Source organism: Alternaria atra (genome assembly GCF_907166805.1).
Source record: "Alternaria atra isolate CS162 genome assembly, contig: 30, whole genome shotgun sequence".
Classification (NCBI taxonomy): domain Eukaryota; kingdom Fungi; phylum Ascomycota; class Dothideomycetes; order Pleosporales; family Pleosporaceae; genus Alternaria; species Alternaria atra.
Window position 1 is genome coordinate 720,012 of NW_025091329.1, and position 24,425 is coordinate 744,436.

Sequence of the window (24,425 nt, forward strand, 5' to 3'; positions counted from 1 at the left end):
GATTGTGGTTGTTGCTTCGCATGTACGTTGGTGGTTCAGGTTCGAGTGTCTCCGAAATTTTATGCAGGGATATGTCGCGCTAGTCTTATCGATACAGCTGCGAGGAAGCTTGCACTTTCGGATTCGCACTTTGAGCAAAAACTTCACGACTTGGACAGCCTGGATATCCACAGAAGGTGCGATCAATTATCCGAGGGAATGCTATGCTTCAGTACTTTGCAGGTTTGATTGCCGGGCTATAGACTATCTTGCCCTTCCATCTCTCTTATACCTGCAACAATTCTCCCCACACAGACAGCTCTTATCTAATCCAGCCCAATACTTATCCCCATAGTCCAATGTAATCTCCTTTCCAGCATCTATTCCCTTGCTGACTAATACTATCCTCTGTGTATTCAGCCAGGTAAAATTTGAACATTGCGAGTTCGGCTTACAGCTATGATTGATGAAGCGCGTGAAGTTCCCTGCTCTGCCCTGCCAAATCTGGTAGCTGGCCAACGGCGTTGAGCTGTCCAGCACGTCGAGGTGTCTGACGCCATTCGTTATCAGCCCGACGAGCTCGCCGACGGCTGTCCCACGATCATACGAGGTCAACGCTACGAGCCCATTATTTCTACCGTCTGGGGTTCGGACGATTTGGACAGGTGGTGGTTTGCGCTTCACGCAACCAAAGAGGGTTGGGAAACAAAAACATAAATTATCCTGCGGATTTTCGGATTGTGGCTCATTACACAAAGCGCAAATATACGCTCCGCCTGGTCTGATTACAGCGTTCGATTGCGGTGTCCAGCGTGGATCTTCACATCCCCAGACTGATTCGTCAATAATCGATTCGTCGATGTGTTCGAAAGCAAAATATGGGTCGTGAAGCAGGTATGTTTGGCGCAGGGGTACAGGATCTGATCCGTCCTCAAAAACGACCCAATCGTGCGGGTGTCCAGGGTATTCGAGGGTTTGAGATTCGCCCACGATTGACAATAGCTGGCGCCAGTGGGGATGTAGGGTATCGGCTGCGACTTCGAGACGTTTTCTCAGATTCCGTAACCGGCGCATCGCATCTTTATCGAATCCTACTCGGTATTTGCAGAACCGATAGATGCCCATGCCGGCAAAGACAAGTGCAGCCCAGCCGGCTGCGTCTTTCACTTCTTTGTAGCCGCGCCAGATGGCCATTTTGTTGCGCAATTCCTTTCTGTAGTGGTATCGTAGTCAGCGAATGCGATGCACCACCCGCGTGCGACGGAAAGTACCAGGACTTACTCAGACCAGTCGAAGTCCTGGCACGCTTCCATAAAAACGGCTTTCCTATGCTTTGTTGTAGACAGCTCGGGTCTCGATTGGCTCCGATATTGTACCTGCTCCTCGAACAGCTCTACCCAGCGGGCTTGCACGATCATCTCGATGGACCGGCACACACGGCTCGCTTGTGTAACTTTACGACAGAAGATATTCATCTGACTGAAAGATTCGGATTTCGTATTCGAAGTGGTAATAGCAGTTGATGATTCTTCCGCTTGCGTTTGCCGGACCATACCCATGGAGGATCCATTGGGCGATACCTGGAACTGTTCGAAGATAGCTTTTGGGTCAAGGTTGAGTGTACTGTGCACTTGCTCCCAAATGCCAATGATGAGCTTGTCCAGAGTGGACGGTTGGAAGACGAACTTATCAGATGCTACCTGTGAATGGTTAGCCGATTTAAGAAGACTGCATACACAAAGACCTTTGAGGCACTTTGTGGTGTTGATATCGCCTAGAAACACGAGCTTCTTCGTATGCGAAGCACCCAGTAGAGGCATCCAATGACAGCCTGCTAACTCTCCAAAGAGACCCCAGCAGCTGACAAGAAGAACGATGTCGCTTGGGAGAGTCGACGTACCTTCTTCCGCTTTGGAAAGCTTCGACTATCCACCTGCATCTGGCGTTGGTGCTCAGTCAAGTCTTCTTGAAATGAAGACTGGTTCTGCGACACCCTCAGACCCCCAGTACCTTTCCTACGGGTTTCGCGGGAATGTTGTCCCGGGGGGAACGGGTCGCCCCGGGGATTAGATTCATCCATGGACGAAGACTCCTCGCAGTCGTTAGAATCTACCAGTATTGGACTTTGCGTAAGGGCTGGGGTTCTCATACCCGCCAGATCGACGGTTCTCTACGGACATGTAAGCATACGCTACTGCACATGAGCAGTGTGGGTGTGGTGGGAGCATGAACGTACCGATGCGACCCTCTCGGACTGCGCTCTTGTTGCATGGTTCGCATCGGCCTCCTCAAGAAAAGCTTCGACGCGAAGGATGGGATGGTCAAGGCTATCGAGCTGTGGCCATGCGATATTGATATTTAATCTGGCAAGATGGTCCTGGATAGCCCGACCGATGCATTCGGAAAGCCCATCGACGTCCTGGAGGCCATTCATCTTAACAAAGTGTCTCGATAGTGCCTCGCTAAATTGATTAGACCTGCGGGCTTGACACCGGACGCTAAGAGGCTTGAGCAGTCTGCGGGTAGGTGGGTGATATAATAAGCTCTCCCGCGATGCCCACTAGAAGTTTACTGTGGAGGTAGCTCCGTACAATACAAATAGTTCAGGACGCGAAACAAGATTCGCTACAGGCGTGAGATACCAGAGCGTGTGTGAGGTAAGAGAAACGCGTGCGTTTGTCCAAACGTCGGAGCTTTGATGGACTGAACAAACTGTCCGAAGTATATCCGGGTAGAAAGTCGCAGTGTCGCAACACTGTTCACGGCTTCTATATGCTGCGATGGGGGAACGCGGAACCGTGACGATATTGATAGAAATTCTGCTCAAGCAGCAGATGAAGTCGGAGTTTGATTAGAAACGCTCTTAGCCAGGTGCGGTATGGCGCTTGGCCTCAGTCATACACTCGGCGAGGAATGTGCGTCATTTTGGCGTGCTGGGGAAGTCTCAGCCAATAAGAAGCAAGGTCGCGGCTGCACGTAGCTATTCGAACGTTGATTGCGGTCGCAAAGTTGGGTCGTGATGTGCACGTTGCTCTAGATCATCGAAGTTGCTGCTCGATGATGCCTGGGCAGTCAGAAAAAAGCCGCAGGGCTGAGGGCGGCCTCAGCGTGGAACGGGAACTAGCCGCCACGCTAATCACATGCTCCATGCTCTCCATTTCGGCAGACGTCACCAAACATCCAAACATGGCCTCAACAGAAGACGCAACTTATCGCGACAACACAACAGAGCTTCATCGGGAGGCGAAGAGACAGTCTGCTAACACGAGTGTTTGCGTTTCTCTAACAGTATCATGTTGAAGGTCACTACACATGGATCGGTCCGCAAGCAGTTCGTTCCCTAACGACGAAAACTCGTCCCCACAAGTGCCAAGCGATACCATGGCATTGTTCACCGTAGTACGCCGGGGTTTGAAATTGGGCCTGCCCCCGCGTATATAGATTGGGCGTCCAGGGTCCGAATCAAGCTATTTACATATCGATTGTACCGTTTGCTAGCCTTCAAGTTTATTTTGTACGGTTTCGGATCTCTCATACACTTGTGATTTCATCAGTACAACCTTCACACGCGTTATAATGGAGCCGTCAGATGCGCCAGATACGAGTAATAAGGAAAGACAAGAGAGGACAGCGACACATGAATCGTATACCTTCCAAGGTGCGAGAGGATGGCGGAGATGGCGCATTCTACAACCTGGACGTGGCATGTATCACGATGTCAAGCGCAGGTTACCGTACTACTGGAGTGATATCACCGATGCCCTCACATATCGAGCCTTCGCCAGTACAGTTCGCATGTACTTCGTCAAGTAAGTTTACCCCGACATTTATCCACAATGTGTACTCAGAAATCTAGTGTATTACCTGCCATCGCTTTCACACTCGACATGTACCGTCGAACTGGCGAGTTCTTCGGAATCAACGAGGCTCTCTTCGCATCAGCTTTAGCAGCTATGGTCTTTAGTATCTTCGCTTGCCAACCTCTCACCATCGTCGGCGTGACTGGTCTAATCGCCCTCTTCAACTACACCATCTACGACATTGTCACCCAATACGATCCCACTATTTATCCAGCTTTTACCGCATGGGTTGGAATATGGGCTGCCATCTTCCACTGGATCGTGTCGTTTGGTAACTTCAGCGACTATATGGCTTACGTTACCGACTTCTCGAGTGAGACGTTCGGCATGTATGTAGGAATCATCTATTGTAGTATGTACCTACTGACTAGCTGAGTATGCTTACATCACTGACACGCTTACAGTCAAGGGTGTAGAAGAGCTTGTTTACCTCTTCGAAGTCTCCGAATTCGACGGTGGCTATCTTTCCATCGTTATCGCTATTTGCTACTTTGCCTCCGTCTATGGTCTCGAGAAACTCGGTGGGAGTACACTATTCGGCCCAGGTATCCGTAGTATCCTCGCCGACTATTCCTTCGTCTTTCCCACTCTGTTTTGGGTCGGTTTCTCACACATTCCCGGACGTTTAGAGAATACTGGGCTATACCGAGTGCCCATTACAGGCGCCTTTGAGCCGACGCAGAACAGGAATTGGGTGATTGACTTCTGGACTCTGGATGTCAAGTGGGTATTTGTGGCACTGCCATTTGGATTCTTGATGATGCTGTTGTTCTACTATGATCACGTAAGTCCTAGATATGATTTAGAATTTCCGCATGCTAACTTATCACAACAGAACGTGTCGTCCCTCACAGCACAGGCCCGTCAGTATCCTCTCAAAAAGCCCGCCGGTTTCCACTGGGATTTCTTTCTTCTTGGCTGCACATGCTTTGTCGGTGGCATTATCGGTCTTCCTCTTCCCAATGGTCTCGTACCACAAGCACCTGTGCATACCGACTCTTTGACTGTTTACGAAACGAAACTCGAAATCATCAAAACCGAAGATAGCGGTGAGATACGCAAACCGTATGTTGAAGCTACCGCCGTTGTTGAGCAGCGCGTTAGTCACTTCTTGATGGGCATGGCTATTTGGGGTACCATGACAGGTCCCTTGCTTACGGTCTTGCATACGATGCCCGCGGCCGTTTTCGCCGGTGTTTTCTTTGTCGTCGGTGTAAGTATCTCCATTACCACTTGTTCTCTCAACATGCTAACTCTTCTTTAGTGGGGTTCCATTGAATCCAACGGCATCGTTGCCAAAGCCCTCTACCTCATGTCCGAAAAGCGCTTCATCCAACGTGATAATCCACTGAACACCGTTTCCCGCAAGAAGATCGGACTTTTCATTGGCATCCAGATTTTCGGTGTCGCATGCACAGTCGCTATTTCGCAAACCATCGCCGCTATTGGATTCCCCGTACTCATTATCGCGCTTATTCCGCTACGCACTTTCCTGATGCTGAAATGGTTCACAGCACACGAGCTGGATGTTCTGGACGCTCTGACTGCAGACAACCCGTCAGTACTGGTGAGTTTTGGTGGAACGCCGAGCGGCATGAAGGCTGGTGGCCCCATGGAGGGTGGTTCTGGTGGTCCTCGGGATGAGGAGGCACTCGCACATCCACATTCTGTCAAGCGTCAACGCGCGGGTAGTATACATCGAGATGATTAGCTATTATTTGCAATGGCTACGTATAGAGAAAAGTGGTGATTTAGCTATTATTTGCAATGGCTACGTATAGAGAAAAGTGGTGATTTAGCAAGCAGTTTTGAGGTGGCGGTTAAGATCCAGTAGACTAATGCTCGCTTCTTGTAAATAGGCCTCCTACGCCTTGAAAGTATCTAATGTATTACAATTTTCGACTCCAATATCCTTCGGATTGCGTGGACACTCCGTATGAAGTGTAACAACATGAACATTGCGCATGTGAACCGCTTATATCCTCCTCTCATCAACCTTCTTCTACGCTTCACTCACCACCGCCGTCCTCTACTCCTAGTACATCTCTGCTTCAGCACTCCGACCCCCCATTCACACCCAGCATCTACAGCGCGCTCAAAGTCCCTTAGATCCGGCATCGAAACCGAAGGTAAGATCCTCAAAATCTTGTCATGCATTGCAGGTATATCGCTCCCTTCAAACGCTCGATTCACTCTTGTAGAAACCTCGTCTGATGCGTCCTCAGCCAGCACACGTAATTTAGTACATAGGGCTATGTAATCAACGGCCGTAGGATGTTTTAACACGTGAAGGGACTCATTGCGCCATGTCCCGTTTGGTGACGAAGGAAAGAGATGGGCGTGTGGTGGGAAAGCTTCTGTGTCGAACTCGGCCAGGAGTGTGCGATCGGGGCCGAAAGTGAGGACAGCATCGGAGTGAGTGATCTCTTCGGGTTCAAGGGAGAAATCACTGAGAGAGAAGAGAGAGGAAGGGTTTGGTGTCGGCGCTGAAGTCTCCTCATCAACGACCTCCCATGGAGCGGAGTCTTCTTCTGGTGGTGAGGAGGAACGGGAGGCAGGTGGAGAAGGACTGGAAGTTGAAGAGGGTAGTGGTGGTAACTTTAAAGTGGGTACTATCTCCCATGAAATAGGGCTTTGGGCTTTTGGACGATAGGACCACTTTGAAGGATTGGAAAGCGCGTGGGAATTACATGACGCGGTAGCCGGTTGTGGTGGTGCATTTCGACATTGTGATGTCGATGCGAAAGCTGACGAGGGCCTAGAAAGAACAACATATGTGAGGCCTCGAGCTTGTTGTCAGATTTTTTTTCCTGCAACCGTGACAGGGTTAGTCCAATGTTCTGTTTGCGCGCGTCAGATCCTCCTATCGAAAAAGTGTAATGCGTAATGACAATCGGCTCGTTTGCGCCTTGGGTGTGTGTAACGAGAAAAACGGTGGAAAAGGAACCCAACTATACAAAGTTTGTGCGAAACATCGTAGAAAAGCATTTGGCAGTTGTTGGGAAGGCATGATGTCACAGATGAGTAGTTTGCGACGTAGTGAATGGAAGCGTATGAGCGAAAATTTGTGAAGTGAAAGATTCGACACATCGGTATATCTGAAGTGCGCCTATTGATGGGTGTTTTCCGCATCCCTGATGAAGAGGAAGGCAGCTATTCAGGTCTTTCTCGCAATGCGAGATCAAAGTGGAATGCTACTTGCCATGCGAAACAAACCGTCCGTCTACACGCCCACGATGACCGTTCGCGACTGGATCAAGGGTATACCCGTTCTTAATTAACATGCTGCTGTTCGTAAATCGCAATCAGACGTCATTCCTCATTACCCCGACTCTTGAGAAAAAGGCGGGGGTTGAGATCTGAGTGCGGTAAACCCGAACCTGGAGAGCTGAGACAATAAAAATATTTAGATAGTAGTACAAGCTGCTATGAAGTCCGACTCGGGTACTTCGGTGATATACAAACGTTAAAATCGTGAACAAAAAACTAGACGTATCTGAGAAAGCTTGATGCCAACCAAAGTTAACGAAAAGGTAGAGGCTATAGATAATGTCGCACCTATATCAGGGACTGTCGCAACGATATCAACCATATGCTTGAGTTGAAGCCACCGTGTCATTGATTTAGAGAAACGGTTAGTATCCATTAGGCAGAGGCTCACGTTGCCATATCAATCTCAAGCGCCTAATTAACAATCTATGTGGTACCGTGGACGATATGAGCACCTTCCAAAATGTGAAATAGCTCAAGCTTGTTTACTACGCCCGACCGTCAGACTTTATCATGATCCAATATCAGCCTGGTGAAGCCATCAGTGTTACATGACATGTTCTTCGGACCGAAAGCTCCAACATCCGTTGTCGCGCCGCTGCGCGGAAGGTATATTGAACCTTCATGCACCCACATGTTACAGAGGTATCTTTCGTATATTTGTACACGTCCCCGATATGTGACAAGACACCAAATTGTGCAGGAAGAGACATCCTGTACACTTTAACTCGGACCAATACGAATGTAACTGGCATCGCCCAAACGCGTCAGAGTCATCATGTAGGACGGTATTGTGATCAGCTTTGATTTACATCGTACGATATCCTTTACTGCGTATCATGAAGAGCAAAACATGCTGCAGGTCGCCAAATGCGAACAACATGTAACAATAGTCCAAGTGCGGATGCAAGGGACGACATACCGCGTAAGCCTGTACCAGCCTGCTGAAGGAAGCATGGCGCTATTTTAACTTGAGTAGCAAGAGCGATTTATGTAATGTGGCGCAAACGGATCTTGCGGCGAGTGGGGACAGCTGCAATGAAACCTGGTTAACTGGAAAGTGTCGTTATTTCTTTTCGACGAACGGGCGCGCTGTGGACAAAGCAATGTGTTCGATAATGAGATCCCTGCTAATAATCTTCATACAAAAGCACAGTCCTTCTGGCAACATTGTCACACCTTCCAGTGACATCATGCACAACTCTGACGCTTTCTCCGCTGCCGGAAACGTCGACAAAACCGAAATCGGAGCGAAGTCGTGTGCTTTTACGTATTTCCCCACCTGTTGGAGTGCTAATTTGTATACCAAGCATATGGTAAACTCTGCTGCTCATGATATATTACTCACACCGTAATCTTGGATATAGTTCGCAATCTGGATCTGGCCCTCATGCGCGTCTGTGCTGTCCCAACATCTACGTCGCGATTGCGGAAGCCAGGTACTCTAGATTCGTATGAGATAGTCGTGATGTTTGGTAGAGGTGAGACACTCAGACGAGCATCTTGCCACCTGTAGACTCGACGACGGAGTTCACATCGTCTTTGAGCTCTGGAATGGCGCTCGAGACGTGCCGGGCGAGTTGTTCTTGCAGCGCGCGGTAAGCGTCAACGCGACCGTACAACATCTGGTTCATTCGCTGCACGGTCTCGACGAATTCGCGAGTGAAGATGTCCGGGTTCCTGGAGTTCTCTACATAGGACATGACCTCTGGGGGAATGTTGATATTCACCGAAGGTGCTGTTCTCGACAATTTTACCAGGTTCTGAACCAGCGACTGGCTGTGGTGTCATTAGCCTTGTCATACGATCCGCATTCTTTAGCCATCGCATACATCTCCCGCTTCATGGCCTCCTGTGTCTTGCTTCCATGGTGATCGTAAGCTTGCACGATGAGGTTGTAGAGGTTTTGTACGATGTCTTTCAATTGCGCTTCCACGTCGATTATCGCCGCTGCCAAAACCATTAGCAAGAACGGGAGTGATGGAGAACCCCATACATTCAGGACTTAGTGCTGCCATTCTGGTGTTCAGAGCAAGCGGTGCTGTGAGGTTTGCTAGTGAGCTGGTGCAGTGCAACGCGTGTCACAAAGAGAAGACGCGCCAAGGCTCGGCTAAACTCGGAAACTTTTGGCTGACTTTGTGTCGTCATCGCTCACTTTACGCAGTATCTAACTCAACGACGACTTTCATCAAGACCGCGTCGCAGAGCGCTATCACGTGTTATAAACCCTACTTAGTGAAAGCAACCATGAGCATTAGCCTGCGATGACGGAGAGCACGAGCCGGGATCCCGACGTCCCTCTTTCGCAGCCATCAAGCTTTCAGGCCTCAGCATCGTCTACACCAGGAGCCACTGGGAGCAATTTGCAAAACCAGGCTCGTGTAGCAGTTCGCCCAGCAGAAACACAAAAGCCTCAATTGGATATTACCTCGGATAAAGCAACTGCAGCATTCATTCGACGCACTCTCTGTTCCCACAATGTACTACTTGGAAACGGCGAGAAAGGACGCAGTACACCGCGCCCAATCGAAGATGTGCTGCCACCTTTAACGAGCTCAAATGAGGTTGATCTTCAGCTATACGGTATCATCTCAGTAATCATCAAGGAGTTCGTACAGACGTGGTACTCGAAGATAACTCCCGACCAAGTATTTGTCAATGAAGTGATTCAAATTATCGCTCACTGTACCCGAGGTCTGGAGCAGCGTCTCAGAAAGGTCGATTTGGAATCACTATTGCTAGATGAGATCCCTGAACTACTTCAGGCTCACCTGACATGTAGGTGATTCTGATCTTGGATTGTCGCATGAACTCTGTCTAATTGCGCCTTGCCAGCCTTCCGAATAGCAAAGAACCAAGCCACCTCATCAATTTCGCTGGTATCGGATCCTCATCTGATCTATCATACGCTCCACCCACACCCTGCACTTTCTCCTGTTCCAACTGATGATGCACCGGCAACAGTCCTAGAGCAGCGGGAAAGCGAGTCGGCGTGGCGCCAACTGCTCATCCATGGAGTGTTGGCTCTATTGCTACCGACAGAGGACTTGAAGAATGGGTGTTTACGCGCCCTGGTAGCCGAAATTTTCGCCGAGATGATCCTTGGAAACGGCATTAGCGGCAAAGCTTGCGAAGGCTGGGTGTTATGGGAAGGCATCACAAGGATAGCTGAGATTCTACAGACCGATGCCACAGAAGAGAAGGATCTCCAACCAGACGATCCCAATACAGAACAGTCGTTGACCCGTCTTGAGCGCTATGGCCTGCTGTCTTCACATGAGGGGACAGAAGTTAATCCAAAAGAACGACTGGACGCCGGCCAGCGTCGTCATAAGACCACGGCCGTATACACCTCGGGTGCGTTCTGGGCAATCATCCAATACGCTTTTCTGGCGTTTACTGCGGTGCGCGCGGTGATTTTGAGTCTTGCGACATTATCTTCCCTCCCGTCCAGATCTGCCGCAATCGACCAGTCATCCGTTGAGGCTGGCAGCCAATCGCAAATATCTCAAGCGGACACTGTAGCTTCCAGGCGCCCGTTAGAGACCAAACGGCCTGTAGTAAGCATGAGCTTGTGGTCCTTTGTAGCGCAACTTGCCGAGTTAGACGTCCGCATGCCCTGGCTGTTGGGCTTCATCTCTATGCTCCATCGTGGAGCGTTGGTCGGCCCAGGCAGGGTGGGTGAAACCGATGGTGTATTGGACAGGTAAGTTACGATAATATCTCTTTCTTCACTTGCTTCCCATGGTTGGCTGGCTGGTCAATCTCTGTGGGGCCGTGCGACGCAGCATAAGGTAGCTCCGCATACGATTTCAGTCACTTGACTTCGCTTCAGCGAATGCGACGGCCCGCAGGATCACACACCGGAATATCCCTGTAGTGGCGTACCGTCTTATGCAAGCCTCGGCACCCGTTCCGGGCGGCAACTCGACACGTTTCGAACGAGGGAACTTGGCGCATTTTAGGCCTTCGCTTTTGTCAACACCACGAATGACCGCACGATGCCTGCATTTTGGTAGGACCAATCCTGCAGCTCAGCTTCCATCAGCAGCTACAGGGCACTACAGCGTATGAAGGGTTTTCCGTACTCCGAACCGTCTTATCACGACCCTAGCTTCTGTGGAGGGGCCGCTTACGCGCCGGTTGATCTGTCCACACCGTCCGTCCGTCCCTCTCGGGACTGGCCGTACTGAGCTCAAGACACAAGATTGGCCATATACCCTGACCCTACCGTCGTTGCCGCCACCAGCTGATTGCGCCTCATTTTTCGGTCTCCATCATCTTAGCGGCCTGCGACATCGCTGCCGTCATGTTCTTGTCTCGTTGGTAATCCTAGCGAGCACGCACTCCTCGGACTCAACACCGCCTAGTTCGTTTGAGGAGTGTAACGAAACATTCGGCGAATGATACTGTTCCCGAACGTTTGGGACTGGCTTGTTTACTTGGTCACCACGACATCCTGCCTTAAGTTGAGTTGTGGCATGATCATCAATCTCGCTTGACATGGGCGCGCGCCTCACTATGTGGGCCGCATCAACATTCGACTCGATTCTCGTCCGATACATTGGACCTGCCACCACAGACATCGTCATTCGTGGTCACCAGCTGACTGTCCCGCGGACTCGTCTGCACGCGTTCGGTTTACTTAGCACCAGTCCATCTTATTCTTCGCGAGTCTAGTTTACTAACCAGTCGCAACTGCAGGTTTCTCGCTCATACTTTCCACACGCGGATCTTGAACCCCGCTTTCCTTCCAGTGGCGCTTCGCACCCTTCGTACAACACTCTTTCCTAACAACGCGCTCGGGCCCCCACGTCAGATCCCAACTGATGAAGAGACCAAGGCGATCAAACACTCCTGTGCCGCTACGCTGCTGGACTTAGTACCGCCCAAAGTAGCAGCCGCTTTCTTCGCGAGCCACGGACGCGATACCCAGGTCCGACGGATCGAAGACATACTAGGCTGCCTTGATGACGCCTATCTCAACAAACATCTCGTCTTTCAGATAGTAGAACTAATCGTACTACGCCTGTTTCCGGAGTTGGGAGAACAAGGCGTCAAGGACCTATTGGACGAACGTATCAGCTGATATTCTGATCCTGTCAGCGGAGTGTCTCTGCGTCGTGCATCTAGGATCAAAACACTATCCATCAAGAACTTTCACCGCCAGATGCGCGAACTGCTGGGCACGGCCCGTTGCGCAGTAAACATCGCCGTTCATACCAAGTGCCAACGAGGGCAACTTCCAAATCCTTGCATCGCATACATACTTCCATGAAATCGTCATAGAGTACTTCACTAAAGCGGCGAAACTGCAGCTACATGATGCAGTTCCACGTATACCAACTCATCGTGCGCTCGTAGCAAAATGTGGTGGAAAAGGTACACCGCTGATCTAGAAAAGAGGGGTATCAACCAATCAAAAAATTCCCTAAGAAAATTGTTGAGGCACATGGCATCCAGACTCCGGGCTGGCTGCATGCCGTGGCGAGCACCTGACTATTCAGGATATTGCCGAACGGAAACTACAAAGAAAGTACCACGAGGTGCCCCACATTGCATGTCTCACTCCAAACCATGGCTTAGTTGAGTTGCTACTCTATCATGAACGCTGCAGAATTCAATCCTGGAAGTGTTGTGTGCGGCAGGGAGAATACAACGCAAGTCCAACTACTGCGAATGAAAAGCTTGGACAATATGCAAGTCGCTCGGTGAGCGCGACGGTCCGTGTCAGCTCTACATCTGCGCGGGGATAAATCGCATACAACCGGGAGCCTTTAAAGATCGATATTGGTTGACAGACGACACGTGCAGTCGGGGCGCTGTGGCAGATGAGTATGACTAGTCAAATACAAGATGACTTTGTGCGCAGCTCCGTTACAATCTTGACCATGGTCTCCGATGCATTACCTACCACACGATCCTTACGAGCAGCGCAGGCTTTAGACGACGTTGGGTCGTCCTTGCACGTGCTTCATCTAAAGTAGCGTCCCGAGCTTCAATACACCTTCACCTATCAAAATGAACTTGTCTAAGCCCCGCTTCCTCCTGCATTCAAGCCCCACCTAGCGAGATGTCGATAGAAACTTGGTTCGGGAAGCCGCTGTGAACGATCATGGCTATGGATCATGTTTACCGCCTTGCTCGCTCTCGGCTACTCCGTGTGAACGTGTGAACCCGTGTTTCAAGGTCAAATATAACTCAGCCTCACTTAGGCGATGTATCGACCGTGGGGTTTCAGTAAGTGGATATTGCAGAAGCGAGGGTGGGCTGAAAGGTTTAAAATGTCGAAAGGTTACCCCGCATGCGCCTCCAGCCCATAGCCGTCTATCTCTTATCGCTTCCGCAAGGGTTGCGGTTCCTGACAAGTTGGCAACACGTTCCTGAACAGCCTACCGCTAAGGTGTTTCAAGATTCGGTTGGGCATCAATTACGCGGAACATAACGACGATCGAGTCAGCCTTCTTTGCTTCCTTTGCGGCACAGTCGTTCTGCATCTCGAACATTTGATCCTTTCTGATCCTATCGAATAACGCGCGCTTTATGGGCGCGTGCGTAGGATTCAGGTCGCCGCTTACTGCCTGCTTCGAGACGTCACTGTTGGTGATGCAGGGTTCTTGACTGACTCGGTACCCTGGATGACCGTTGAAACTTTAATACCTCGAATTCCAGAGCAAGCGAGGAACCCCTACACGGACCTGGTTCGCGAAGCCGCGGGATGCGCAATGTGAAAAAATCATGATCCTAGCAGCACTCGCTACTCAGCATTTGACAAGACGCGACATCGCCTGTTCCTGAACCGCACGGGGTCCAGGGCAAGTGCGTCAGGATCCCTAGCGACAATGCCCTCAACCCCAGCACCGACGATCTAGCATCTACCATAGTTTGGTGTCGAGCAAGGACTCATTAGGGGTTAGAATGTGCGTCAATACTGCGAATATCGACCCATGTTTCAACGGTTAAAGAGCTCGGAAGGTTAGTGCAGAGACGGCAGCGGGGGGGACTGGCTCTAACATGCAAAACATCACCCGTAGTGGGCAATCATTACGTGGTACCGAACTATCGTCATCCTGCGTAAGGCATGAAGACTCAATAATGAGGCGTACGGCATACTCACCTGGACCGATCTGGATCAATCGGCAGGCGCGTCGATAGTTTGAGTCGTTGTTAATGCTCAACCCAAATATAGTGCAGTATGAGGAAGGGATGAGAGGTTCGCTTGCTGCTGAATGCATGATGATGGTGTCGAATGACCGAGGCTGACGGTCGCAACTCGCCCTTCAATGCGAACACTCGCAAGAACCCCAAGCTACGGCCTATTTGGCAACGAAGGTACTTCTGACACCAATTCATGCGTTGGCCCGTCTTGGGAATTGAAGAACACTTCTGGAGCGACGGACGAGTGCATCTGACAGGGAATGCAAGATTGACGGGCACGTCAACGACGGATGAAAGCGTCACACTATGGCCTGTACACAGCGATACAAATAACTGCCCAATGCTCAGTGGTTGCACGAAGCAGTGTTATCCGACTGTCATGCAGCGCCATCAACGGCAAGGTCAGAAGATGATACGCTTCGCTCTGCCCATTTCGTTGCACGTGACACGAGCACTTAACATTGAACAGATAACCCGACTGGCTGCGCACAATGCCATGAGCAATTGAGAAACAAGTCTGCGTGCAGGTACAACATTGTCGTGAACACCTCACACCAAGACTTTGGTGGTCATCTCTGTACCATGTCCCTCTCTTGCTTAGCCGGTCCGTACCGTGTTACACAGCATCAGTCATCAATCACGTGGATCACCTAATGCAGGGCAACGCATGACCAAGCGACCAACATGGCAATGACATTTCTATGCGTATCGCCAACACATTATGCATACATAATAACTGAGCGAAAGAGAAAAGGGTCAGCCCCCTACATCATTGGGCAGACTATTCGAATTTCGTATGGAACTAAGGTGCGATAGCTAGCAATTCAACGCGATAATTGACTTTCGGGTGTAGGTTTCCTAGCTTCTTGCGCTACAACCTGCCACCATCGCTTGACGTAGGCCCGAATACAAAGGTGCTACAAACCTTTCGGCCTTTTTACTCCGACCGTCTACTGGCCCGGGAGACGGATGATAGGTAACGCAGTCCTTCACCGATCGAAGGGAGGCAATCGCAATCGCATTGCGGGATACGATGCTTATGGCGGTCTAGCCACTGCGCGCAACACCGCAACTAACGACTTGTGGAGTGCTTAGAAGAGAAGGGCCGAATGTAGTGGGATTGCGATACCCAAATACAGATCTACCATTGCGCGTCCTTCATCTCTACTTACTTTGCTTATTTAACCTGACAGGTACGTAACACGCACCGGACCTTGTTCCTTTTACTTTGCTTTCTGGAGCTGCTGCACATTGTACAAGGCTGCTACTGCAACTGCAACCTGCGTAGGCAGTACGTCCGGCATTTGAACAACGTGCAAGCCAGTGAATGAGCACGGTTGCGGACCGAACCGGGACCGTACCGAACAGTAATGTGTCGCAAAGATGAAAAAGAAAGCTGAAAACGAAGAGTTTGACATCACGCGGGAGAGAAAAAGTACCACCATAGTAGTACCTGCAAGGATGCCCAAAGCTTTGCTGGTGGGGAAAACGACGACATTACCTTCTTGCTTCTTTTTGCGGCTACGGGAACTGGTCTAAAGTGGCGTTGCACGCCAACAGCTGGCTTTGGCCTTGCTTTTTCGACAACGGAACGCAGGGTGGGAATCAAACGGGCTGCACAATACCCGTAATGCAAAGTAACGGCTTTGTGGAATAAGTAAAATAGTTAGAAACATGCACACACTTGCTTCACCGGCGTACTCAATGTGCTACATCTGACTCCATCATGATTGAGCAAGGAGATCTCAGACTAACCACTAGCCGATCAATGACGGATAGAGCTCTTTTCCAACCACGAATCACTGCAGGGCTGGGACCTGGACTCGCATTACTGAGACTTCTCAGGTCCAAGCTCACCTTCAGCCAGCGAACGGCCCAGGACAGCCAAAGGCCGCCCCCGCGGCATGACGGACGCCCTGGGCGCCTTAATGTCGATTGCCTTGTCAAAACCACCTTACTGAGAGCCAGTACTAACCCCAATCCTCGCTTCTATGAGCTCTCGTCTCATCCCTGATCCAAATTGGGACAGCCCTTCCCCGAGCGCGCGCCATACTCAGCTGGAAAGTTTGCGCGTTCGTTCTTGTCGAAGACGGAAACGTCTAACGCTTGTGGGCATCTAGATCAAGCTCAACAGTTTGAGATCTGTGCTATGTGCTGTCTACAATGGTTGTCATCGATCGTTATGCATTGCGACTGCTGGTGCGATGAATTATATGTACGTACTTTTGCGATGCACCAAGGATGTGCAAGGTGCAAGATTGAAGGGTCCGAGCTCTGAGCTCCATGCAAAGGCGGGGAAGGGGACCAACATCGCCGAGTGAACCTGGAAGTCTCACATGCGATTCACGTTTTGACAGTATCCAGGATGCAGAAGCTGGAATGAACAAATACTGCTTCTTGAGATCAGCATGCTGTCGGCAAGGTATTTTCCGAAGCTCTATGTTGTTTTTTCACCGGGCTTTGCCCAAACTTTGTTGCACATCCCTTCTATAACGGTGTTTCAATACGATGCCGACGGCCCCGTGACAGGGCTTAAAGCGGCGAGTACCATCTGTTCATGACCAAGATCCTTGCCGATCAATGAAGTGTCAGTGATTCTCCACCAAAGCTAGGCTACGTCCGAGTAAGATCAGATTATGGTAAAGTGAGAATAACTAGTGAGATCGGAAGCACAATCATATAGTAGTATTGAGCATTAATAGCATTTCGAGCGAGATCCACCCTTTCGTTAAGCCGGTCTTTCGGCAAGGGTCAGTAACTATGTCAGAAATCCGCATATAGGTGTACAGTAGTGCGTACGAAACCCATCGCTCCGTTTCAGCTCAGTGCAACGTATGAGGGCCGCCAGGCAAATGTGAAATCAACGTTAAAAAGCAACAAAGTGAAGCGTACAAAATAGTGGCCCGCGTGAGCAGTTACAGTCTTCCTTTTAGGTAAGGGGATAAATTCGGAAATGGTCGGCTGCTATGCGCTGCTAAAGGGGGGTATAGTGGTTCGTCGAGCAAGGGAATAGGGGAATAGATAATCAAAGTCAATCAAGGAATAGTAAGAAATAGAAGCAATGCTAATGATGCTGATACGAGAATGCAGCAAGATCCGACGATGAAAGGAAATCCAAACAGTGCCTGCGATGCCTAACGCTGGTAATGCGTAGGTTTTGGTCCTGGTATCATAAGCCAGGAGTGTTGCGCAGATATGCCATTCCGAAACCAAGCGACTCCAAGAGATTGTTCCACGGGAAAGAAAGCAACAATCGTAGGCGTGTACGTGCTATGACAGGAGACACAGGGCCAGGACCGACGTTGAATCTAGTAACATATGCGATCACTAATGGATTGCGTCGACGCTTTCGAGCTTAGTCGTAGTGAAGGTGGGCTCTGACACACGTCGCATGTCGGAAGGAAGGCTCTCAGAGCTGCGCTTGATTCGTAGCTTCTCCATCAGCTTGCCAATGGCAACATACTCTTGTGGCTCCACGACAAAACCAGCGTTCTGTGACTGGAAGAAATTCATAACGAGCTCTAATGCGCGTGCGGCCTCTTCTTGGGATGGTGTAATGGGCGAGGAGTCAGCGGATGATCCCTTGTCATCGATCTGACTAGCACCCGGTAGAGGAGGAGGCTGCATCGAGTTGGGAACCTGAGTTGGCGAAAGCGACATTCCCTCCTCGATAGCCGGTAGCGCGCCAGGCATCTCAGTCATAGGAGAATCGAGTGCACCACTACTGACGTACTTTGGAGTCAGGGCATCAGATGAGCCTGGTGGTGACATATACTGCTCGACGCCCACAAGCATAGGGAAGGTCTGACTTCGCGGCCGCTGGAAGTTGTTGCTCCCTGGCTGTGCACTGGCTGGCTGGCGGTTCCCTACGAATGGGCTTGGTCCGCATGCTGAATCGGGCGTGAAGAAAGGCGACGAAAGCGACGTAGGGCTTGTAGCTGTATCGGTGAACACGCTCGACAAGGAAGTGCTGCTTTGTGAATGAAATGGTCGACGATGATTCGAAAAATCGTACGTGTCTGGGCTTTCTGTTTTGAGGTTTTCCTGACTCTTCTTGGCTTTCATGGTCGTAGTTGCAGGCGATACCCCGCCAGGCGAAGTAGGCGAGATGGCACCCGGCGTATGCACATTCGATGGCGGATTGGAAGTCCCCTCTGACTCTTCTGCTATCGAACCCTTTCTCGCCCTTGCTCCCATGAGATGGTTCTTTTGCTTGAACTTTTCTAGCCAGCTTGTGCTGTTTGCCTTGAGATGACTCTCGGAGTTGCCAACGGTCTGAGCGAAGAAGCGTGCCTTCTCTCGGATAATGGCATCTGATAGTGGCAGTCCCTGTCTCTGATGGTTCCTTGCCCAGTTTGACAACGCACGTTCGATATCCGGAAACTTGCCTTTCGACCTTTTTATGGGTGATCGACTGCCGTCGTCCTGGTACAAGTACTTCTCCTTCTGGCGCAACACCTTTGAAACGGTACTACTCAACAGTCAGCACGGTAAGATACATACAGCATATGCAGTGGTACCTTCGCTCTACGCCAAACATCGCTAGAGTAATGTCAGTGAACTATCCGTATGGGTGGGTGCATCATGCTGGCATACCTCCAATTTCCGTTTGCTTGACTGTAGGATTCTCTTCGTGGTATTGGCACATGCGCCTGCGGTCCGAGTCGGTGAGAGTCTTCCGCGGTGTCGATGAAGTACGGGAGTGAGTTGAGCTCGCTGAGACTGGAGTTGCTGATGCCGGCGTTATCGGTGGCGGGGCAGAAGGAAACAGTGAAGCTTGATAAGTCGACTGGCTTGTCAGCATGCTCGGCCATTGTGGCATCTGTGGCATGATCAAAGGCTGTAGCTGTGGATGTGTAGTCCTCGGTGTCGGATGCGTTTGGTGGGGTGGATGCATGCCAGTCCCGTAGATGGGTTCCATTGGGAGCGGCGCAAAGTTGTTGAAGCCATTATAGTCTTGGACGGGAGACTGGTGATGTGGGTTGTATCCGTTATCTCCATGCCATCCAGAATGATGATCCTCGAAAGGTTCCTGGTGATGGTGGTGGTGATGCTCGTGATCCATTTGCAATTGGCTCATGTCGAATTGCAGGAAACGTATGGAAGCGGTGTATCCGTGCGAGTGTGGGAACGAGTGTCCGTGTTAAACGCAGAGCAAAGTAGGGCGCCAGGCGGGCATATGCATCTGTACCGTGGTGTTGCTATACCTAAGCGGCGTGGGTGACCTCAGAGCGGCCGAGCGCATACATGCATGAGACGGGATTTTGGTTCCTGAGGCGAAACAGCAACAAGTCAAGTACCTGCTTAGCGGGGGTAGCGCTGACAAAAGGCGCTGGGTATGACAGAGGTCAAAACATATAGGTATAAAGCAGCGCGGCAAAGCAGTGGGCTCAGATGGAGAATTGAAACTGCAGGGAAAGCCTGGCGCGGCGGGCCTGCAGCGCGTACTTGAGGATAAGTCTGGGGACACTGGTAACAAGCCCTGGCTGTGCGATGCGGGCGCGGCGGGCCTGCAGCTTGCGGGAGAGGAGCCCTGTTTGTTTCGAGCCCAAGCTTGCCGGCAAGCCTGGCGTGTGCACTGTGATCCTGGTCACTATTCGGCCAAGCGACTTTGAACGCGAGCGACGACATTGGGCTTAGCGTGTGCGGGTCTCTCATCGGGGATGCGCCCCTAGGACAGCGCGGGCCAGAATTATGCGGCCGTCTAGCTAGCGCGCAAGTGCATGCCTCGACGCCTGACTGCTAGCAAGGGCAAATGGGATGTCAAGGCGGCCGGGTGGGATCATCCCATCAGGACCCTCGCACCGCTGAGCACGTCTGCAGCCGGCTAATCTGATGCTTCCCGAACGAGACATGGCCTAAGTGGGAGCGCCATATTGGCTTCGCCTCGTGCGCCAGCGCTGTAAATCATGACCGTTGCCGTACGCTCGTGGCGCGAAACAGTGGGAGCCGATTCAATGCTGCTCAGGTACGCGAGGTGGTGGCGATTCCCACGGCGGGGGACAGCACGTCAATCATCGGCTGTGCATAAAGGAGAGACAGAAAGTGTCGACGGCTGAAACGCTTTCGGAAAGCTGCAATAATCGCGCCCATGGAAAATCGAGGTTTTGCCGACCAGCCACTCAGGTTTCGGGAGCGATAATGATTTAGCGCCCGACTCACAGCGTGCATTCTGAGTCGTCAGCACAACTGACCCCTGCTGATTTCTCCGAATCGACCGCTGCCCGTTAGTAGACCAATAAGGAAAACCGACGCCTCAAAAAATGGGCCAGACAATGCTGATCAGAATCCATCAAATTCCGAAGCAAATATGGAATAAAAACAAATGCTGGATGCTGATACTGTTCCAATAACACCAGCGGCGCCATTCCCACGAGGCTCCGTGGCGACGACAGTGTCTTGGGCAACGCCTTTCGGTAGGAGATCAGGGTCTGTTATTGATAGCTCGCGGACGGTATCGGACCGCCACCAGCCTTTCGAGGATTGGCGATTGGCAGGTACGATCCGCGCCGTAAGCTGCGCTGCCCACAACTAGTGTCGTCCTGATGTCGTCCGCGGTGCTACTGGAACGAGTCCTCGGCCAATCCAGGCTGCGAGATCGGCTCCAAGCCTCGCTCTGTTCGTCATCTTAATGCTGCGACCTGGTATTGGTATCGCAGTGAGACATGTCCAGCCATCCAAAAGGCCCTTCTGCTCTGCTCTACTCACTTTCCCAAATCCGGATCCATAACGCCCGTCATATCTCATGATCATAAGACCTTATCTAGCGCTTGACAATGGTGACTGGTCGATGCGTAAGCTCACGATGTCCATTGAATGAGGTAGTGCTGGGATACGTACCAATATCCTCGTCGGCAAGCTCGTGTGACAGTCCCACACGTTGGGGTTGATGCTTGCATGACTTTCCGTAAACGATAGCGTGCTTAAAGTTGTCCACAATCGTCTTGTGGATCGAATTACACTTCCGTTCCGTTAGCGTGTTGCCTTGAAATTGAAAGAGAGACATACGAAGTCTTCAATGGTGCAGGCTGTTGATCGCAATACTACTGGCGCAGAGTAATCTGGCATCCTGCCCTTTGGCTTGGTGTAAACACGAACGAGATTCAGCTTCTCCCACATCTGCTCAAGGAGCTCATCGATATTCCAGCCATGCTCAGAACTAATGGGACAAGCGTTTGGAATGCGGTAGAGCAGGTCAAGCTCTTCGATACTGATAGCATCGATCTTGTTCAAAGCATAGATGACGGGGATGTAGCTTCGTCCCTTAGCCTCGATAACATCGATCAAATCGTCGACTGTTGCATCGCATCGGATAGCCACATCTGCGTTTGCCATGCGGTACTCGTTCAACACAGCCTTGATTTCTCCGTGGTCGATGTGCGTGAGCGGAACCGTCGCCGTGATGTTGATACCGCCCTTGTCCTTCTTCTTGAGCACGATGTTTGGCGGGCTCTTGTTGATTCGGATACCGAAACCCTCCAATTCGTTCTCGATAACGCGCTTGTCGGTGAGAGGCTTGTTGACGTCCAGAACGATGAAGATCAGATGGCACGTCTTTGCGACTGCGATGACCTGTCGACCACGACCTTTACCGTCCTTCGCGCCTTGGATAATACCGGGAAGATCGAGAATCTGGATTTTCGCTCCGTTGTACATGACTTGACCAGGTACAGTAGTAAGCTGTATACTATCAGCGCTGATCGTAGCAACAGACACGTCCAACTCACTGTTGTGAACTCATACGCAGCGGCTTCGGAGTGCTGTCCGGTCAATCTGCTCATGAGCGTACTTTTGCCCACAGATGGGAATCCAATGAAACCAACACTGGCAACACCAGTTCTAGCAACATCGAATCCTACACCAGCACCACCACCGCCGCCGCTGGAAGGCTCGAGTAGCTCCCTCTTGAGCTTAGCGAGCTTAGCCTTCAGTTGCCCTGTTCTTGTATAAGCATGTCAACATGCAGTGTTGGGTTTCGAAGCCGTACCAAGATGGAAAGACGTCGCCTTGTTCTTCTGGGTCTTGGCCATCTACGTTTCGTGTAAGTCATCGTGTTATGGTCGCGTATTGTGGGGAGTCTCTCACTTCGGCCTCGATATCTTTGATCTGTCCAGGATGTTAGCACACGATGCGATGGCATATTCCGAGGGCCAATACTCGCCTTGTCCACTGTGGTCGCCATCTTGAATTATCGTGTATGCTGACTTGATCTGCGCAGGTGTAGAGAGGCGATGTCGTTGTTCACAATTTTGATGCGAAGACGCCGCCAATGACGAAGCGGGGCACGGGTTCTGGCAGTACTTTTCACCGCCACTCGATGCGGCTAGCGTCTCATGCAGCACCCTTCCATTATGGCTTCTATGCATGCTTCCTCACGGCCTTGACAAAGCTGAGATGCCCGATAGAAGCCGCTTTCGGGCTCTTCGCATCGGGGACTACATTCAACCCTCTGAATATAGGATATGAGGTGCATCACATGTCGCCGAACTCTGCTGACCGACTCGGATCCACATATCACAAGCTCAGAACGCGCAGATTGTTACATAATGAAGCAAGCCCTTCCTGCACAAGCAGGCTTGAAGGACTGCAACCACAACGTGTTGTCTCTTCTGCTCTTTCTATACAAATACCGTCTCTGTCTTATCCCTGTGCTCTGACCTCTCTTTATCGGGGACTACTTTTACAAATAGCACCGGGGAATAAACTACACGTTCAACCCAAGTAATCTTCATCAAGTATCATCATCGTCATTATGATCGGCCGCAACACTGAACACGATGGTTTCCACTCACTCGTCCAAGCGATCAACGACGTACTCGGTCCCAGCAATGGCATTGACTCTGAAGATGTAGACGAGAACGAACTTCAAGAACTGATGAAGGCCTACGTATCGGAAGAGTCTGAGTGGAAAAAGTACTTCTTTCCATCAGAGACCATCCCGTACACACGAAACGTTGTCGACAAGGGCAACGGAAAGAGCAACCTGGTACAGTCTCCGACCCCTCAGGTGCGATAAAGACGATGCTAACCGAACAGCTCATCCTGGTATGGGGTCCTGGAAAGAAGAGCCCGATTCATGAGTAAGTTGGTATATCTTTGCGATTTGTTGACTCTAGCATGCACAATCACAGAATCTCTGGTCTCGACCAGCACTCTATGGCTTCAGTCTCCTGCACGATGAAGCGACTTACGTTCGCCGATCTACAATTGATCGATGTGTCAGCAGGAGATACGCCGGTAAGACGACATTCCGATAATCCATCACCTTTCGATATCCAAACAAGAAGAATCTGCGCATCCCAACATACCTGCTCCTACGTTGCAGGTTCATGTGCTAGAAGCTAACGATCGTCCAGCCACGCAAACGCGCACTGTATCATGAAGGTCCTCAAGGGTAGCCTCACCGAATCTCGTTTCGCTACTCCCACCGAATCCGATGTCCAGAATCAACGTCCAATGACCAAGCTTCACGACATCACTTATAAGGAGAACGAAGTCACGTACATGGCAGACACCCTTGGGGTGCATTGCATCTCGAACCCCCACCCCACAGAGTATGCAGTATCGCTACACCGTACGCCTCCCCTCTCATACTTGTATACGCATCTTCTACTAACTACAATGCAGTGTACACCCCACCCAACGCAGCGACTTACGGATGCAACGTATTCAAGGAAGACACTTCTGGCGTCATTCACAATTCGCAATGCCATTTCTACTCTGAGTACGGCGTCAAGGTGAACCGGGACTGAGTTGAATTAGTTTCAAAAAGTCGCCTTGAATAAACACTGCTGTCACTTTTTGGAAGGCAAGAGACGAAAGAGTCTAGTTTACAGTGTGCCATGGCGGTGGATGATTCAACACGCCGGATGGTCGGTAATATGTTTTGAGGAGTTACTGGATAGACGGCTCAAGTTTTCATTTAGCAAAATTGCCAACTTTTCTCTTTCAAACATACCCAAAATTTACTCCGCATGCACGCGTCGCAGTCAATGAAGAAAACCCGGTAGTACTGTGGTAAACCGTATATGCCCAACCACTCATACCTAACGCGTCACCACGGACGCCGCCGTCACGATACTCTCCTGCGAATGAGGGAGATCAAGAAGCTAAGGTGAGATCAGCAGGGAAAACGGAGTTTGCTCAATCATGACATGT

General features: G+C 50.7%; 7 protein-coding genes across 7 annotated transcripts; 3 read left to right on the top strand and 4 right to left on the bottom strand.

Annotated features, from left to right (window-relative positions):
* Positions 1-1,256: 1,256 nt before the first annotated feature.
* On the bottom strand, positions 1,257-2,413 carry ALTATR162_LOCUS9635 (uncharacterized protein; the record flags this gene model as incomplete). Its single annotated transcript, XM_043317269.1, has 3 exons — positions 1,257-1,679; positions 1,880-2,149; positions 2,216-2,413. The coding sequence occupies 3 exons, from the start codon at positions 2,411-2,413 to the stop codon at positions 1,257-1,259; spliced, it is 891 nt and encodes a 296-aa protein (XP_043173204.1).
* A 1,142-nt stretch (positions 2,414-3,555) lies between these two features.
* Positions 3,556-5,550, top strand: ALTATR162_LOCUS9636 (uncharacterized protein; the record flags this gene model as incomplete). Its single annotated transcript, XM_043317270.1, has 5 exons — positions 3,556-3,788; positions 3,836-4,191; positions 4,244-4,623; positions 4,675-5,052; positions 5,104-5,550. The coding sequence occupies 5 exons, from the start codon at positions 3,556-3,558 to the stop codon at positions 5,548-5,550; spliced, it is 1,794 nt and encodes a 597-aa protein (XP_043173205.1).
* Positions 5,551-8,599: 3,049 nt separating this feature from the next.
* On the bottom strand, positions 8,600-9,127 carry ALTATR162_LOCUS9637 (uncharacterized protein; the record flags this gene model as incomplete). The annotated part of the gene is made up of 3 exons (XM_043317271.1): positions 8,600-8,888; positions 8,942-9,059; positions 9,106-9,127. The coding sequence occupies 3 exons, from the start codon at positions 9,125-9,127 to the stop codon at positions 8,600-8,602; spliced, it is 429 nt and encodes a 142-aa protein (XP_043173206.1).
* Positions 9,128-9,373: 246 nt separating this feature from the next.
* ALTATR162_LOCUS9638 (uncharacterized protein) lies at positions 9,374-10,819 on the top strand (the record flags this gene model as incomplete). Its single annotated transcript, XM_043317272.1, has 2 exons — positions 9,374-9,887; positions 9,945-10,819. 2 exons carry the CDS (start codon positions 9,374-9,376, stop codon positions 10,817-10,819), a joined length of 1,389 nt encoding a protein of 462 aa, XP_043173207.1.
* A 6,775-nt stretch (positions 10,820-17,594) lies between these two features.
* On the bottom strand, positions 17,595-19,347 carry ALTATR162_LOCUS9639 (uncharacterized protein; the record flags this gene model as incomplete). Its single annotated transcript, XM_043317273.1, has 3 exons — positions 17,595-18,738; positions 18,788-18,809; positions 18,864-19,347. 3 exons carry the CDS (start codon positions 19,345-19,347, stop codon positions 17,595-17,597), a joined length of 1,650 nt encoding a protein of 549 aa, XP_043173208.1.
* Positions 19,348-21,030: 1,683 nt separating this feature from the next.
* ALTATR162_LOCUS9640 (uncharacterized protein) lies at positions 21,031-22,449 on the bottom strand (the record flags this gene model as incomplete). Its single annotated transcript, XM_043317274.1, has 7 exons — positions 21,031-21,050; positions 21,108-21,228; positions 21,276-21,947; positions 21,995-22,203; positions 22,255-22,297; positions 22,353-22,373; positions 22,438-22,449. 7 exons carry the CDS (start codon positions 22,447-22,449, stop codon positions 21,031-21,033), a joined length of 1,098 nt encoding a protein of 365 aa, XP_043173209.1.
* A 570-nt stretch (positions 22,450-23,019) lies between these two features.
* ALTATR162_LOCUS9641 (uncharacterized protein) lies at positions 23,020-24,019 on the top strand (the record flags this gene model as incomplete). The annotated part of the gene is made up of 4 exons (XM_043317275.1): positions 23,020-23,253; positions 23,304-23,347; positions 23,624-23,841; positions 23,895-24,019. 4 exons carry the CDS (start codon positions 23,020-23,022, stop codon positions 24,017-24,019), a joined length of 621 nt encoding a protein of 206 aa, XP_043173210.1.
* Between the last annotated feature and the right edge of the window lie 406 nt (positions 24,020-24,425).